The sequence below is a fragment of the Gallus gallus genome, chromosome Z (assembly GCF_016699485.2).
Source record: "Gallus gallus isolate bGalGal1 chromosome Z, bGalGal1.mat.broiler.GRCg7b, whole genome shotgun sequence".
NCBI classification, from domain to species: Eukaryota; Metazoa; Chordata; class Aves; order Galliformes; family Phasianidae; genus Gallus; species Gallus gallus.
Window position 1 is genome coordinate 11,525,312 of NC_052572.1, and position 16,249 is coordinate 11,541,560.

The following is a 16,249-nucleotide window of genomic DNA, read 5'->3' on the forward strand; positions in this document are numbered from 1 at the left end:
GACAATTAAATTTTTATCAGTGATCAGGAAAAAAGTACAACGCGTACTTAAAAACAACAAGTCCCATTTTAAACACATTTCCTTTCCTCTGAATTTACATTTGGGAGCAATTAAAGTAATAAACACTCAACATGCAGTCTGCATGCAGGAAAAGAAAGTAAAATGGAAGTGTTTTGATGCTGCTGAAATAGATTAAAAAATTGCTATAAACAAAAAGAATTCTAAAACGTGAAAGATTTGTTGTTTTATGAGAGCAACAAAATTAACTGTAACAGACAAGCTGTCATGCAAAAAGTGACGTGCTAAGTTTAAAAAGATGCTATTAGAGAACTTTATCTGTTGCTTCAGATATAGTATTCTGCAATTACAAATGTAAAAACAAACAAAAGAGATACCTCATTTTACATAACGGAGTTGAAAATCTTACAAACTTCTTACCGTACTGACATCCAAAGGCAGTATAAATACAATTAGAAAGCAGAGATACCAAGCCAGTAATGTTGCAATGATCACCAGCCTATGCTGTTTCTTGAAGTCTCCATACCGATGCAGTAGGAATAAGGCCAGAAAAAAGACAAACACGATCTCAAGGCCCAACGCTGCACCACTCATTATTGAAGGTTTGCTTCAGACACACAGTGCAGCTCACATAAGAAGGTTGATGAGAACTGTAAGACAAGACATCATTTAATTACATTAAAATCTCTCAAAGATATTTAGGCAGAAAAAGTTTTCAATATACATTTTTGAACTTACTAACAGGTTTTTCTGATTTCAGTTAAAGAGAATGGAGAAGATTTTCAGCAAGATGCCTTGAACTCTTCTGCATCTTCATGGTCCAGAAGATCCTGAAATCATTTTTTTGTCCACAAATAAGACTATAACCCTAATTTTTAAGATAACTACTGGTTTAAAAAAATAATTTTCCATTTTATTCTTTGCCTAGAAGAATTCAAGTAATTTGAACAAAGGGAAGGTTTAAAGTTAAGTGTTTCCAAAAAGCTACTGAGAAACTTCTATTTAATGGACTGCTCATCAACTGTGAACTTAAATTCTCTACTCAAGAGTTAATAGAGCATAAAAATACAGCAAAGCTACTTGCAATGCAGTTCTTCTCAAATTTCATAAGAGGCAATGTGTTAGCTAGCTAATTCACCTTCCTACTTTTCGTCTGCTCTTCTTCAGAAGAACACAGGTCTCCACTCATTATTAGACTTGCTATATTTTCCTTTCCTCAAGACTGCTAAAAATTCTTAGAAAGCTCATCCTCACACAGGCATGCTATTAAGCAAAAGACCAGTGAGCTGCACAAATCTGTTAGAGAAAATATCACCACCTTGTTATACAGTTGGTAAAATTGCTTCTGATCTTTAACACTTCATACATTAAAAAAATAAAATAAAATGTTTACCCTGCTCAGACTAACTTGCTTTTCCATCAAAATTACCATTTTATTTGCTTTGATTGAAAGACTTTTTGACATCATTTCCTCGCTGCTCTATTTTTAAGTGTTTTTAACTGTCACTGAACTCCAGAGATTTAAAACAAATGCTACTACTAAAATTTCAGTCAATTAACTCAAATTCTGTTTCTTTTACTATCTCTAGGTACACAGCTAAAATATGTTATGTGAGCACTACACACTGAAAATTGCTTTCTTTCCAGTAAAGAATTTCAAAGTTTGTGATGCCAGACTTCCTTTAGGAAGTCCTTTAGGACATATACAACAGTTATTCTCTGAATTTTCCCTGAAGAATTGTTTACCACCATTTTGCTCCTTTTGCATTTAATTTCCAAATAGTGAAAGCAGTCTATTTACTTCTTATCGGCTGTCATACACAGAGCACCCCATATTCCGAAAATAGGCTGAATTACCTTCTTGTATCTTATGAAAGATGTACACATTCACTTCCTATATTCTGTCTGTTTTTAATAAGTTTATCAAATAATCGGTAATTTTATGAAGTCAAAACATCTCCCTACTATCTGCCTGCATTATATTTTGGACAGCTAATTTGTAATTCATGAATCCAAGATATCTAATCTGCTTGATAGGTCATTCTATGTAATTCTATTGTACTATTCTCATTTCCTCAGAAAACAAAGTCTTTTGCATTTATAGTATAATAGCTAATTCCACTAAAAATACAGAGCTGCTTCTTCACTCAAAACCAATTACATTAAAGCAGGGCTATCTGACACATGCAGCTTTGGATGCCCATCACAGCCACACCTTATGCTATGCAATCAAAATTATACATCCTACCCTCCATGAATCATTCCTATAGAACTTTTTACTACAGTAACACGTAGGAAGCTGTAATCAATATAGAACGTGAAAATTTTGTGTGCAAGGTGCTGTACTCACTTCTTACTCAGAGATTTCAAAAAGGTTACAAGCATGTACTAAAGACACTAAAATCAAGAGGGAATTGAACTTAGCACAGCCTCAACTCACTTTCAAAGATTCGGTCCAAAAATGTTAGACAGAAAACTGTAAAAATTAGTTCTAGGGAAAAAAAAAAAAAATAAAAGTCCTGCAAAGAGAGAAACACATTTCTTGAGAGGAGCTCTTATTGTGAACAAAATCTTAGGTGGACAGCCACATCTGGGACTTGCTAATAGAATCAGGACCTAGAATATATTACTGCAGAACATGCTTGCCTGTAGGAAACAGCATTTGCCTCTGAAGCTGGCTGTTAGCTCACAGAAAGATAAAATGATTGCCCACCATCCTGTTTCTCAACTATTAGCACTCCCCAGAATCAGCTGGCCAAAACTGCTGAACCCTTTGAGAATTTTCTCCTGAGATCAGAGAACTACTTCAGAAGAGCTCTCCCTGCTCCGATGTTTCTGTTAAGCCATTACATGCAGTAACAAACTTATTCACTGAAAGGAAGAGTATCTATTGACACACTCCCTTAATGTAGAATAAAGCACCTACAACTTAACATAATTTAGATCAAAAGCTGTTTCATTTTAGACACAGGCTTTAAAACTATATGTTTTGAATCTTATGACTGGAAGAATTTGGGTAGCCCCATATAGGACAAGAGCTGCAAAATTCCTACAGGAAATCTAAGATCCAAACACGGCTAAGGGTTTAGCAAGACCCTAAAAGGGTCAGTTCACACTTTAATTACCTCAGAGACTCCCTGCTACCATGTCTTAAATTACCTTGCCAGCCTCAAGACTAACCAAGCGCAGGGGTACTTCATTACAAATGAACTAAGTGCTCACTTAGCCTGGCAAAGAAATTATATGTTACTAGATGAAACAGCATAAAACCAACCCTGCCGTTTCTTAAAGATTCTAAACAGCACTCAATTTTATAACAAATGTATGTCACAGAAAGGCTAAAAATAGCAGTGCACATCTGTGAAGAAAGGCCCACAAGGAAGTTAATGAAGTGTGAAAGAGATGCTGTAAAGAACAACATCGAATACAGCCAAAGCATACCGAAAAAAACATCTGTGCTGCAGTACCTCAAGCTGATTCCACAGCTCTGGAGCACAGGTAAGAAGAAAGCTGCCACATCCAGCACACTATCAATGCTGAGTTCCATGGTGAGCTCCTGCCTTTCTGTCACACAGCCATCTCCTGGCTGCCCCTGAATGCTTTCCAGCACATTTGGCAAAAGAAAAAGACTCTGCCATAACACCTGTGACAGGGTTCTGATGCCTGCCCTACTCTGTGAAACCATCCGGTAAGAATCCCAAAGAAATGCTTAGACCTTCTGCACCAACATAAGTGCTTAACCCTAAGCTTTAGAAACTTTCATCTTTAAAAAGTACAGTGGACTATCTCACGTTTTAGAAATACTGAAAGGAAGAGATGAAGAGGTAACACCACACTGAAAAACAACCCCTTCAGACACTTTCATGCTCAGCTCTCCTCAGTCAGTTGTGTTTTCTTTTGTTGTTGTTGTTTTGTTGTTTGTTTTTATTTCCTCTCAAATCCATAGCACACACTGACCCTTGCACCACAGGGAACAGATAAGCAGATGACAGACTATCTTAGCACAGACAAAACTACCTACAGAAAGAAACTGGCCTTCAGCTGCCCACGAGAGCTGACAGTTACCCCACTGTACCATTTTGAAGAAATAATCTCTGGAATGAGCCAGTAAACACAATCTGCATAGCTTTGTTCTTCTAAGAAACAGTGATCAAACCACACACCTACTAGTACTTCATTAGTACCAGCAATTTCAATTATCTTGGAATGTATGCAATCACAGAATATCCTGAGTTGGAGAGATCCACGAGGATCATCGAGGCCTGCCCCTGGCTACACACACAACCACCCAAAAACCAGACCACACGTCTGAGAGTGTTGTCCAAACACTTCCTGAACTCTATTAAGCTTGGTGTCGTAACCACTGCCCTGCAGAGCCTGCTCTTCTCCAGGAAGAGAGCTTACAAGCAAGGGAGGGACAAACTTTTTACCTGGCCCGATAGTGACGGGACAAGGGGGTATGGCTCTAAACTAAAAGAGAAGAGATTTGGCTTAGATGTTTGGAGGAGATTCCTTGCTCAGAGGGCACTGAGGCGCTGGCACTGCTGCCCCGAGAACTGTGGTGCCCCATCACTGGAGGTGCTCAAGGATGGGGAACCTGGGCAGCCTGAGCTGGTGGGGGCAACCAGCCCACAGCAGGGTGGTTAGAATTGGGTGGGTTTTGATGTCCCTTCCAACCCCTACCACTCTATGATTCTATGATAATGTACGTCAACAAGATTTAAAACTAACTAAACATTTAATTTTTGCATATAATACTCTGGAAATAATAACAAATCAGAGAGAACACCCTGAGGGGTGGCACTAAGATGTACAACATGAAAGCTGTGCAGCTGCAGGATGAACCCAGAAGAACAGAACTTGCGACATGAGTTCGCACAGAACAGGTGTCACTGAGGAGGCCTTCATGTGGTTACAACCATAACGCTGCACTGAGACAGACAGACCGTTCGGAAAATCAGAACTGAAATCGTAATTAAGCCTTATTTATCTCTATGGTCGTGACACGGCTGCGCCCGGCCGAGCCCCATATGCCACGCGTCGCGCTGCTGCGGGCACGGCCCTGTCCGCAATGGGAGGCTGTGAGGAGCGGGTCGCTGCGCGCAGCGCCGCAGGTGCGGGGCGGGCTTCCACAAAGCGCCGAAGCACCGACAGCCACGCTGTGACACAGCCCGGCGCGCTGCCGGGGCCGCGGAGCCCGGTGCGGAGGCAGTGAAGGCGCTGCAACGCACTGCCCAGGGTCCTCGGGAGAAGATAAATCAACAGAAAATAGGCTAAAAGCCGAAAAACGAGCGTCAGATCCCCCGCTTCCTCAGCACCCGGCGGAGCCCGGGCCCCGCTGGCCGCCCGCAACCCAGAGACGGGAACCGGGGTCGGGCCCAGGCCGTCCGCGCTCCCCGCCGCGCCGCCCCGCCCCGCCCGTGACTCGGCGCTGCGGCCCCGGCCCGCACCGCCCCCTCACCGCGCTCAGCAGGCGCTCCCTCGCGGGGCACGACCGCCCTCCATGCTCACTGCCGCCTCTCCCCCGCGTGAGGCCTTAAATCGCCGCTCACACAGCGCCGCCCGGCTCCTTCCGCGCCGCGGGGCCCGGCACCGCCAACATTTCCCCTCCTCCGCCGCCGTCGCCGCCGTCGTCACCGTCTCCGCCCGGGAGGCGGGCGCAGGATGCGGAGGTGCGAACTATAACTCCCGGCAGCGCCCGCGGCGGGCGCCGAGTGGTTTCCGGTCGGTCGGGATGCCGCGCGTGCGGCGGGACAGCGCGCGGCTTGGCGAGCACTGCGAGGAGCAGGAGTCTCCCACGCAGGCATCCTCCGCCATGCTCAGGTACGGGTGCCGTGTGGTGTACTCAGCCCTCTTGGGGGGGGGGGGGCCGCGGATCACCTGGGAGGAGGGATGGGGGGAGTGCGTGGGGCTCGGCGGGTGTGGGGGCAGGGGGAGGGAACGAGCGACCGACCGAGCGTGGCTCTGTGAGGAGCGCTCTGCGCTGAAGGCGCGAGGGGAGCGCGGGCGCGGGGGTCGCTGAGGCGCGCGGGTCACTGAGGCGCGCGGCCCTCCCTCACGCTGCCCGCGCGCTGCTGGCGCCCAACGGCCGCGCGAGGCGGGATGGGTGCTGAGGAAGAGTTGAGGGACCGCCCCGCTCCTCCGGGGAGGGGGGAACTGGGATTAAAATTAAACTTTTTTAGTGGGTATTGTCACCCTACTTGGAGATGTGGGTTGTTAGCGAGAGCTGCAGCGAGACCTGCTTTCTGCCAGGGGGCTCTCTGCCGCGCCTTTCTGTACTCTGTCGGCCTCCAGAGAACGTGGCAGCGGCCTTGCAGAATGCGGGTTTCCCTGAATCTCGGAATCCCTCATTCCCTGCAGAAAACATCTCCAGGAGATCCCTTCCTCTGGCAGCAACGTCTCCACTGGCTTCAGCTGGGACTGGGACTCCAGCAAGACTTCGGAGTTGCTCTCAGGCATGGGGGTGTCGGTGCTGAGGAAGGACAAGCTGGGCAACGAGAACACCCCGCAGGAGCCACTGCTGCCGGCCTGTACTCCCCACAAGCGGCTGAAAGTGAAGGAGAAGGAGTTCGTCATCGTGCGCAGGCCTCGGCTGCTCCGAGAGGCAGAGCCAGGTACTGGCAGGCGGCCCTGCCTTCCTTTACCCTGCTAAATTAATAGGAACTAGTACTGCAGCCATCCCCAACATAATTTTGAAACCTGGGGACTCGAATTTTTTATGTAGAAATCTTAGAACTGAGAAACTGGGCCTGCCAGACTACAAGAATCCAGATGTGTATCTCTCACTTGCAGGGTGTCGGGGGACAGCCACTCCACTCCGTTGGGGTTGGACTGCAATGGGTGCAATGGTCCCTGCTGGAAAGCTGTAGGAAAGGTGCAGCAGAGGCTCGGGGCTGGCAGGGGAAGGATTCAGTCCTCAGAGCAGAGTAGTAGAAATACCCTCAAACACTTCTGCTTTTAGATGCATGAGCTCTGGGCCATAGGCAACTGTTCTGGAGCTCCAACATGTAGAATTCTTTCCTGGGCAGACAGAAGCACTGTCTGTGTATCTGTTTGTGAGAATTTGGGGTTGCACACTTTCTTAAATAGTTTCTGAGAGATGTTTTGAATAGCACTTTGCAGTACCTACTTTTCTCTGTGTACTATACAAATGCGTACCTCCCTTGGGGCTCCTTCTGTGGATGTAAGGTATGTGGTAAGGATGGGCATTTCAGCAGGGGAGTATAGAGACATGGATTTCTGAGATGGTCCTTCTAGGCATGTCTTTCCCTTCCTGCATTTGGGGAAGCATACAAGCCTTAGAATACAAATGAAATAGCTGAGATGCTCTAATTTCCTGAAGTATATTTCTTGAAATGAAGAGATGAAAGAGGGATGAGTAGTATGTAGAGTCCAGGGACAGACTGTAGTGGTCCTTCTGGCAACCAAACTGAATAAGGCATCAGCAGGCAAAAATGACCAGCTTTAACTAGAGCGTGTTCACTCTTTCCCTAAAGGTGTTTCTTGGGATGAACTTCCAGATGAACTTCTACTGGCAATCTTTGCATATTTGCCCCTGAACGACTTGTTGAAAGTTTCCATGATTTGCAAGAGGTGGCATCGTCTGTCGTAAGTATTTCTTCTCATCACTTAATGCTAAGAAAAAAATTGCTTCCGTAGGTTGATAAATGATTTGGTTTTTGCCTTGCATGTTCAAGTGTGATTCAATCTATTATGTGAGTTGTAAGTACGTGTAATCTCAAAAGACAACTCAACTATTTTAGCATTATTAAATTGTAGTAAATGGCTTTTCTTCCTCTCAATCTTTTGTGAGTCTGGAAAGTTTCTGTAGTTGTACACATAAATATGACTTTTCCTTGCTAATGAGTAAAATTCTGCTCCCTAGGTTTGATGAATCACTCTGGCAGACTCTTGATCTGACTTGTAGAAGTCTGCTGCCAGGAGTTATTGGACAGTTGCTACCTGCAGGTGTTACTGCGTTCCGCTGCCCAAGATCTTGCATTGGGAATCCGCTGTTTAAAACCATGAAGTAAGGCTTTCAGTCTGTACTGAGTCATGGAACTGTGTCAAATCTTCAGTGTTTCTCTCTGTTTTTTTTTAACATCTTCACCAGTAGCAGTGTTTGTCATCTCTGTGGAGTGTGGAATAGCTGATCAGTGGTTAGGCATGTGTTGAAATAAGATCTGTATTCATCAGTCAATTATTAAGAAATAAGCTAACATGATATTTGGGAGTATACTTCCAGCACCATCATGCTCTTGCAAGCCATTTCTTGTAGAATCCAGAAATGGGAGTCTCATCAGCATTCTTATGTGTGAACCTCAAAAAGCTTGTGTAACTCCAGCAGGTGTTGTGATGAATCCTGTTAAGTACCTGAAAGATAAAAGTTCTGAAGTTTTGACTGGTAGGTTATCGGTATGGCCAGCAAGCTTAATAGTACGCACGGTGTGCAGCTGAACTTCACGAATACAACTCCTCTCTGTAAGCTTTGCACACTTGTACAGTATTGCATATGTTTATGGTGTGTGAAATTTGTAGTTGCTTTTTAGTGTAGTATTAACCATGCTTTCTCATCTCGTAGGCCTCTCAGAGTTCAACATATGGATTTGTCAAATTGCACAGTATCTGTTGCAGATCTCCAGAGTATTCTTTGTCGTTGTGAGAGACTGGAGAACCTCAGCTTGGAGGGACTAGTGCTTTCTGACGATATTATCAAGTGAGTGAAATGTTTGGGGATACTCTATAAATAACTTATGTTCAATGCTGTTCTTTTGTGCAGACTAGGGACAGAATAAGTTGGAGTTGTCCCCTGTGGGAGTTGTTTGAAATGGCCAGCTCTAGGCACTTAATGGATTTAGCTGTCAGGTTAAATGAGCTGCCTCTTTCCTATCTGTCCAAGAGACCAGGTGGGGAAGGAACACTGCTCTGGAAGATTTTTATTTTTTTTTTTTTTTTTTTTTTTTTTTGTTCCTTTTTCTGAAATTTCTCAGAGTACTTGGAAGCTTGAGGAACTGCTTGTCTCTATGGGGGTTGTGTCCCTTCACTATTCCTGCACATGAGCTGCAGAGCTATTTTTATTTTCCAATTTCTGTGCTCCCAGGATGCGTTCACGTTTAGTGTACATATTCTTTTATATTTAAAGGAGTTCCAGCAACTCTTCTGTCAGGTGCTCTGTGTGTTTCTGCACCATTTCTCATTTCTTTGTTGACCTTCACTGATAAAAGTATCTGAAAAATTAGACTCTGTCAAGCACATGAACTGTTCTGTTAAACAGGAAAAACGCTAATGGGTGTGCAATCAAACTCCAGTTCAATAACATCAGATGATTATGGAGGTGCTAGGAACCAGGTTAGATGGTTAACGCTGTGGGTCACCTGCTTTCTGCTCTTGAGTTTCTTGATGCTTTTCTCATACCAGGGAGAAAGAGTGCCAATAAACCAGTATTGTTTGCCTTGTGATGCCAAATAAAAAGCATCTGAAAATTGTTTACAAATTAAGCAACAATTATGAACTTTATTGCCCTGTGTACTAATATAGTGGTTGTAAGAGCAATGCTGTTTGGAAATGTGGGTTTCTTTTTTTTGTTTGTTTGTTTTTTCCTTAACTAACCTCTGCTTTGCATAGAAGTGATTTCCAAAATGAAATGATTGAGTCATAGAATCATTTGAGTTGGAAGGGACCTTTAGAGGTCGTCTCGTCCAACTGCTCTGCAGTGAACAAGGACATCTACAGCTAGAACAGTGTGCTCAGAGCCCCGTTCAGCCTGACCTTGAATGTCTGGAAGGATGTCCCACCACTTCTCTGGACAGCCTGTTCCAGTGCTTTACTACTACATGCTATAGTGAGATTGTTTAGTCTTATGTAGAGGTACAATGATCTTGAATAGGTCATGGTGTTTGTTCAATGAGGTGTAACAGGAGAAGGTAAAAAGGAATTATTTCCCATCCAGTTTGGCTTATACACAAGCATGTCAGGAACATTATGTAAATAGACAAGTGTCCTTCATCAAGTTGTGCTGTGGTGCAGCAAGAGGTTGAGATCCTTAGTAACTCTTTTAGTAGGTCAATTTACTAAAGATGCAGTGCTGCACATTCAACAAATAATTCTATGCCTGGAATCTTCACTTTAAACGTTATCATGTATCTTAGCAATAATAGCAATGTTCCAACATTTTATCAGATTTCTCTTTTTTTCTCTTTTACAGGAGCATTGCTAAGAATCCCAGCCTGATACGGCTAAATCTCTGTGGGTGCTCAGGATTTTCTGCAGAAGCCTTGGAGCTGATGTTAAGCAAATGTTCTATGTAAGACAAAAATAGGTTTTGCTATTCCTACTTACTTTACTGTTAACTCCTGAGGAGAATTGTTCTTTTTATTTTTTTTATAAGCATTACAATTGTATTTGTCTGTCAATATGTTTCTTATGAGACTTATTATGTTCTCAAACACTTAACTGTAGGTTATTTCCTAAATAATTATATAATTTCTTTCCATCAAGCTATTTTCATCTTTAATAGCAAAGAGGTACTTCAGTAATTACTTGTGAGTTTCTTCAGTCATCCTTAAAGGAAGTCTTGGTTGGTTAAAAACCCATCTGATTTGATTATCTTGTATATTTGATTTTCCTAATGAAAGCAATATGTAATTCTCACAGCGTGAAAGCATACAAGTTTGAGGAAGACTCCATCTGAATGTGGAGTACAAGAGCTCCCTATGCAGTCAGAGAACAGTATGAATGGCAGAAAACATGATGCCCTTCTATCCATGGTAGAACAGTTCTTCAGTTTTTGAAGCACTGTGTTCAGATAGACAGGTCTAGTGATTAAGCCATCTGCTGTCAGAAGTCACTGAATTGAGCTCCAGTAGATGTGGGATTTACACCCTGATCTCTTTGCTGAGCTCTTGTGAGATGTTGGACAAGGTACTTAAGTTGTTTCTGCGAAATAATATTTTTAATCAAACTGCAGTAGATCAGTGGACAGACAAAACCTTAATCCTGCTCTGGGTAGTTAATGCTTACTGCTGCTGGGTCTGATCACTTGGATACTGAGCTTCTTAAAGAAAGGCAGTGTCTGTACAATGCACAGTGCATAAAGATCAGGTCTGCCATCTGCTTAAAAAAAACAACAGTATTTTTAAATTTACATAATGATTGACAGCTAAAGGCTCTAGTGAGGCTGTTTACTACGCCTTTGTCCTCTGGTTACATCTCTAGCAGCTGCACACAAAACAGTACTATGACTAGTGATATGCTATTGGCAGTTGAGCACGTAGTTGAGGTAAACTCACAACCTGACCAGTGCATATATACAACTATAAAGTATTTTATGATAATAGTGTAATTGGTCACCTGACCAGTGCTGATAAGTGATAGTGAAAGATTGGCGTTTCTCCCTCTCAGTGTGAAGATCTGGTCAGTGGGAACAGGTACACATCACCAACCAAATATAAGATGAAAAGAACTGTCTCCTCTTGACCATTTAACTTCCTACAATGATCGTGAATCATTTTGATTGAAAGTGATCTTGGGAAGTTGCTTTGACTCTTTGCCCACAGCAGGTTCTAAACTCAGTGCTGATCAGAGCTTTGTCTAGTTGGGTCTTGAATACCTCTACAGAGATTCCTCACAGCCTATCTAGGCAACCTGCTCCAGTGCTTAATTATTGTCACAGAGAAATCTGTATTAATACAGGAACTTCGGTAGTAGATGTACCACAGTTTGAATTCTTATATATATCTAATACAGTTGATACTTCTAAGGCAAAAACTTCTATTTCAGTTATTCTTCCAAACAGTTCTTTGTTGGTTTGTGTGTAGGTTGGAGGAGCTGAACTTGTCCTGGTGTGACTTCACAGCCACTCATGTCAAAACAGCAGTCAGTCACATTACTTCAAAAGTAACCCAACTAAACTTAAGTGGATACAGACAGAACCTACAAATGTCAGGTAAATAGCAGCATGGCAAATATTTATTCTACTAAGAAATAAAGCAGCAGGGTTCATATTTTCTTCTGACTGCTGTCCACTGTAAAGTATTAGAAATACTGTGTGCTAAGACTGATTTTATGCTCTGTATTGCTTTATGTTTGCATTGTCAGAAAATCCTACTAATTTCTCCAGCTTAGCCACAAGGAATGAGATAATTTGTCTTCTGAATTTAAAAATAGGTGGAACTCATTTCATCTTCACTTGAAAAGTATAGCTGCACATTTGAGCTAAGTCCCGCTAGCAGAATAGATTGAATGGATCTCATGTTCAACTGTGAAACAGCCTTTCTGATATTGTGGAAGGGAGCTTAGTTTTTGGATCATGTTAACAGTTTATGGGCTAGTTCAGCCCAGTGCTGTGATTAGTGGGGCGGAGGGATCCTCAGAATCCGCGCCTCCAGAAAGGGGAAATGGGATCCCAAATAATTAAAAACAGCAGCAACAATCTGAGGAGAAACAAACTAATTTACTAAATATGGTATTGGAATGCAAGATAACACACTATAATACAATATAATTAGAATTGGAGTTAATAAATCAAATGGAGAGAGATTGTCTGAAAGCTGAAGGCCTTACAGTAGCAATGTGGCAACGTGTGTGGTTGGGATGAGCAGCAGGGAGGAGAGCCAAAGGAAAAAAGGGACATCAGGTGACCATGCCAGGGGTTATATCTCCTCTCTGAATGCAAAGCCCCCTGGGGTATGGAGTTGTTCTTCTCTTCTGGACAGGTGCCAGGAACTGGAGCATTAACTCTTTAACTGCCAGTGCACTACATGATGTTATGATGTGGAATACCAATAACCAAAAATCAGAAAACCATGACAAGGCTTCTGCTGTTGTGGCTGCTGAGAATGTAATTCAAAAAAAGAATAGGCATAATAACTACTTAGGTTCTGGCCCAACAGATATTACGTTACAGATCCTACAGTTAATTCAGAAGGCAAATAATATAAGTATGTATGGTGTTGAAAGCAAATACGTGTTCATAACTGAAAGGTGGGCTGACTGTGACCTCTTTTCAGATGTTAAAACGCTGGTGGAAAGATGTCCTCTCCTTGTGCACTTAGACCTAAGGTAAGAACTCCTGTACAGGTAGTCCTTAAGTCCTTATGGTTCAAGGGATTGGTAATGATACTGCTCTGCAGTACCCATATAGGAATAGTTAATAGTTGAATAGGATTGCACAGCCAAAAAGTTGCTTCCTAGGTTAAACTTAAGAAAAAATTACTATCTGTTTTGACTTAATCTGGAATAAGTAACTAACTTAAAAATTTCTTTTTTACCTCAGTGTAAATAGTATGTACATAAAGGATTTGTTAACTAATAAATGGTAGCAGTCAACAGGTAAAATAAAAGGAAGCATTTAGGCATGTAAAGCTTATGAGCTTAGAGTACCCTAGTGAGAGTTTCTTTCAGCTTTCATCCTACGTGGCCACAGAATGTTTTGATTTTATTAAAAAAAAAAAAAAAAAAAAAAAAAAAAAAAAAGATTTTGACTTTCTGCTGCAGAAAATCTACCTGCGGAGAATTTCTGCTTCATTTGCCCCTCAGTGAAAATCAAAACATGACACACACATTAGAAATGGGTTATTTCTATATTGAGCAAGAAGTACTCTAATGGTAGAAAAACAAGTTGATGTTTATTACACTTCTCAGCTTGAATTTTAGAGATATCAAATTTACTTCTGTTTTATAATTAAAGGATAAATTCTAATTAATATGCTCTTGTACAGCGACAGTGTGATGTTGAAGCCGGAGTGTTTCCAATATTTTCATCAACTCATCTATCTGCAACATCTCTGTTTGAGCCGATGCTACCAAATATCACCTGCCGCCTTAGTGTAAGTAATCCCTAAATGGCTTTGGTTTACTAATTCAGAGGATAAATAATTTTAAACATGCTTTATTTTAGGCTTAAGAACTGCAAGTACTGTTTTGATAAACTTGCTGGTACAGGCTAGGAATAAAAATGTGATGACTAGATTGTCTACCTTTGAGAATACAGACTGGAACCAAAGGTATCTGAGATAATGTTTCCATGGTATTGGTCTGTAGTTGTGGAACTTGCTGCTCAACATGTGCCTCGTGTCTCTGTTTGAAGGCATTACTTTGAGGTTCCAGTCCTGTCAATGACAGTGTCAGCATTAGGCTTTTGATTGTGCAGCAATTAATTACTTGCTTTCAGAAAAGTTAACAGAATGAATAGTACTTACTGACCAGTGGGTGTCAGAATCTGTATATACCTTCCCTTTCTGTGCACCTGCATCAGTTATTGGTTGGCACTGAAACACAGCTTAGAGTTATTTGTTTGAGGGCATTTTTTTTTTTCTGCCTTTCATTATTACAATTATTTAGCTCTATCCTGTTTTACGTCGGAAAGAGTATGTCCTCAAGTAAAAATCTGGAGACTTTAGCCTAAAAAACTCAGTAAAAGTACATTTATCTAGTTTGGGTATAGACTGCAAAAAATGCTTTCGGTATAATGATTAACTTCTCATTGCTCTCTTTCTAGAGAACTTGGTGAAATTCCAACATTAAAGACTCTTCAGGTATTTGGAATAGTGACTGATAGCTCCCTGCAGCTCCTCAAGGAGACGCTTCCTGACATGAAGATCAATTGTTCACATTTTACAACTATTGCAAGGCCAACTGTTGGCAATAAAAAGAACCATGAAATTTGGGGTATCAAATGCAGATTGTCACTGAGAAGCCTTAGTGGCTAATGATCTTGTATGATGGATGCCATGGATGCACTGTGTAGTGAAGCTCCTTGAGAAGCAGAATGTCAGAGCACATCTAATCATAGTTCTGTTTTTATAAAGTATTGTATCTTGGTCTTACGCCATAATGTAGTTCTATAAATATGTTTATACTCTTAAAAAAAAAAAAAAGCCTTTAGAAATCTGATGATCTGTAAGCAATTGTAGAAACTTAAAAAGCCCTTTTGTTTTAGGAGAGCTACTTCAAAAAAAAAAAGAAACTGTGGAACAATCACTGTAATGAAACTGTTACAGCCTTTATTTAAACTGCTGCAGGTTCTGATGCAGCTATGGTTGTTCTTAGGTGTTGTAAAGGTGCTTTCGATTAACTCTTCCAGCTCTGCAACTCTTGGAAAAATCAGTGGAGGTACTAGATGTCTTAGAATTCCGCTGGTCTAGAGTTTACGTAACTCAAATCAAATAATGCTATCAAAACTATTAAAATTATTAACTGAGTGATGTGTATACTAAGATGTGAAGCTACCCTGTTTGGGAGAGGGACAGAGGAGTGAGTCTGAATTCACTGAACGTGGAAAGGGTAAGGCAGTGTTGGAATGGAGGTATACAGGAAAGCACTTAAGAGCTCAATACTGTACAAATAAGAAGCAATACAAATGAGTTGCTGTGAAGTTTTTCTTCAACAAGACTTCACATTGCTTTTCCTTGCTTAAGTGAGCTTAAATTAGGAACGTAGTCTCAAAACTTCTTACATAGGGTCTTTGAGCTGCATTTAGCATATTGAAAGAAATACTTGCAGGATCAAGTATCTTGGAACTCAGAGCAGCAACAAAAACTGGGGCTGCACTGTAGGAATTTTGAGAGGAACTCCTTTGGTGCTATTAAGAGATATCCATTTCTCTTTTAGCTTAAGTTAGCTTAAGTTTCTAGTATCATTTAACTTACTATATCTTTTAACACTAACAGGAAAAGCTAACATTGTCGCAGGAAAAGCTGAATAACTAACTAAAACAAACAAACAAAGAAAAACCAATCTCAGACTAGGGACAAGTAATGAGCCCCCCACCTCTGGGGGAAGGGACCTGGCTCAGTCCATTCCTGCTCCCAGTCTTGCTGTGGGCTAGGCATGTTCCAGGGATAAGGGTAAGCATTATCTGAAGAGTCTTCTAGCACAAAACTTGTAAGCAGTGAGCAACAGTAGGGGATATACCATTGTTGTGGTAAATGGGCTGTTGCATAGGTATAGCGTCTTCCAAAGTCAGTCCAAAGATAAAAAGCTTAGTAGTAAGTACACAACAAAGTAGTGTGGAAAATTGCTTGTTTGCAGTTTTAGATTCATGCCTTAAATTACTTAAAAAGTTAACTTCAGTAGGGAAGGTGTATCTATTTGTAATTCTTCTCTCTCTGTATAATGTAACCCCATAAAACTTGTTTTGCATTTAATAAAAAGCTAAAGAATTGCTATCTTGTACAGAATGACTAATGATTTGCCATCAACATTTTGGCATGACTAAAAAAGCAGAAACTTG

General features: G+C 41.6%; 2 protein-coding genes across 3 annotated transcripts in view; one reads left to right on the plus strand and one right to left on the minus strand.

Annotated features, from left to right (window-relative positions):
- Positions 1-5,635, minus strand: part of LMBRD2 (LMBR1 domain containing 2) — a gene marked incomplete in the record, with an annotated part of 37,973 nt that extends 32,338 nt beyond the window's left edge. Inside the window, 2 exon segments of the mRNA NM_001031579.1 lie at positions 439-668; positions 5,480-5,635. Coding sequence (NP_001026750.1) covers positions 439-612 — 174 coding nt within the window.
- Positions 5,636-5,723: 88 nt separating this feature from the next.
- On the plus strand, positions 5,724-16,191 carry SKP2 (S-phase kinase associated protein 2). Of its 2 annotated transcripts, none has more exons than NM_001007982.2 (10): positions 5,724-5,841; positions 6,379-6,632; positions 7,515-7,626; positions 7,904-8,047; positions 8,600-8,734; positions 10,223-10,321; positions 11,835-11,962; positions 13,026-13,077; positions 13,737-13,844; positions 14,516-16,191. In NM_001007982.2, exons 1-10 carry the CDS (start codon positions 5,753-5,755, stop codon positions 14,724-14,726), a joined length of 1,332 nt encoding a protein of 443 aa, NP_001007983.1. In that variant the 5' UTR covers positions 5,724-5,752; the 3' UTR covers positions 14,727-16,191. The 2 variants fall into 2 exon arrangements, with proteins under 2 accessions (NP_001007983.1, NP_001384612.1); NM_001397683.1 differs by having other exon boundaries at positions 6,412-6,632.
- The last annotated feature ends 58 nt before the right edge of the window (positions 16,192-16,249 follow it).

Bases quoted from the DNA above. Each gene is read 5' to 3' on its own strand.
- SKP2 (NM_001007982.2), top strand. From the start codon at position 5,753: ATGCCGCGCGTGCGGCGGGACAGCGCGCGGCTTGGCGAGCACTGCGAG. The intron at 8,048-8,599 runs GTAAGGCTTTCA...CTCATCTCGTAG, and splicing joins CCGCTGTTTAAAACCATGAA to GCCTCTCAGAGTTCAACATA. The intron at 13,845-14,515 runs GTAAGTAATCCC...CTCTCTTTCTAG, and splicing joins ATATCACCTGCCGCCTTAGT to AGAACTTGGTGAAATTCCAA.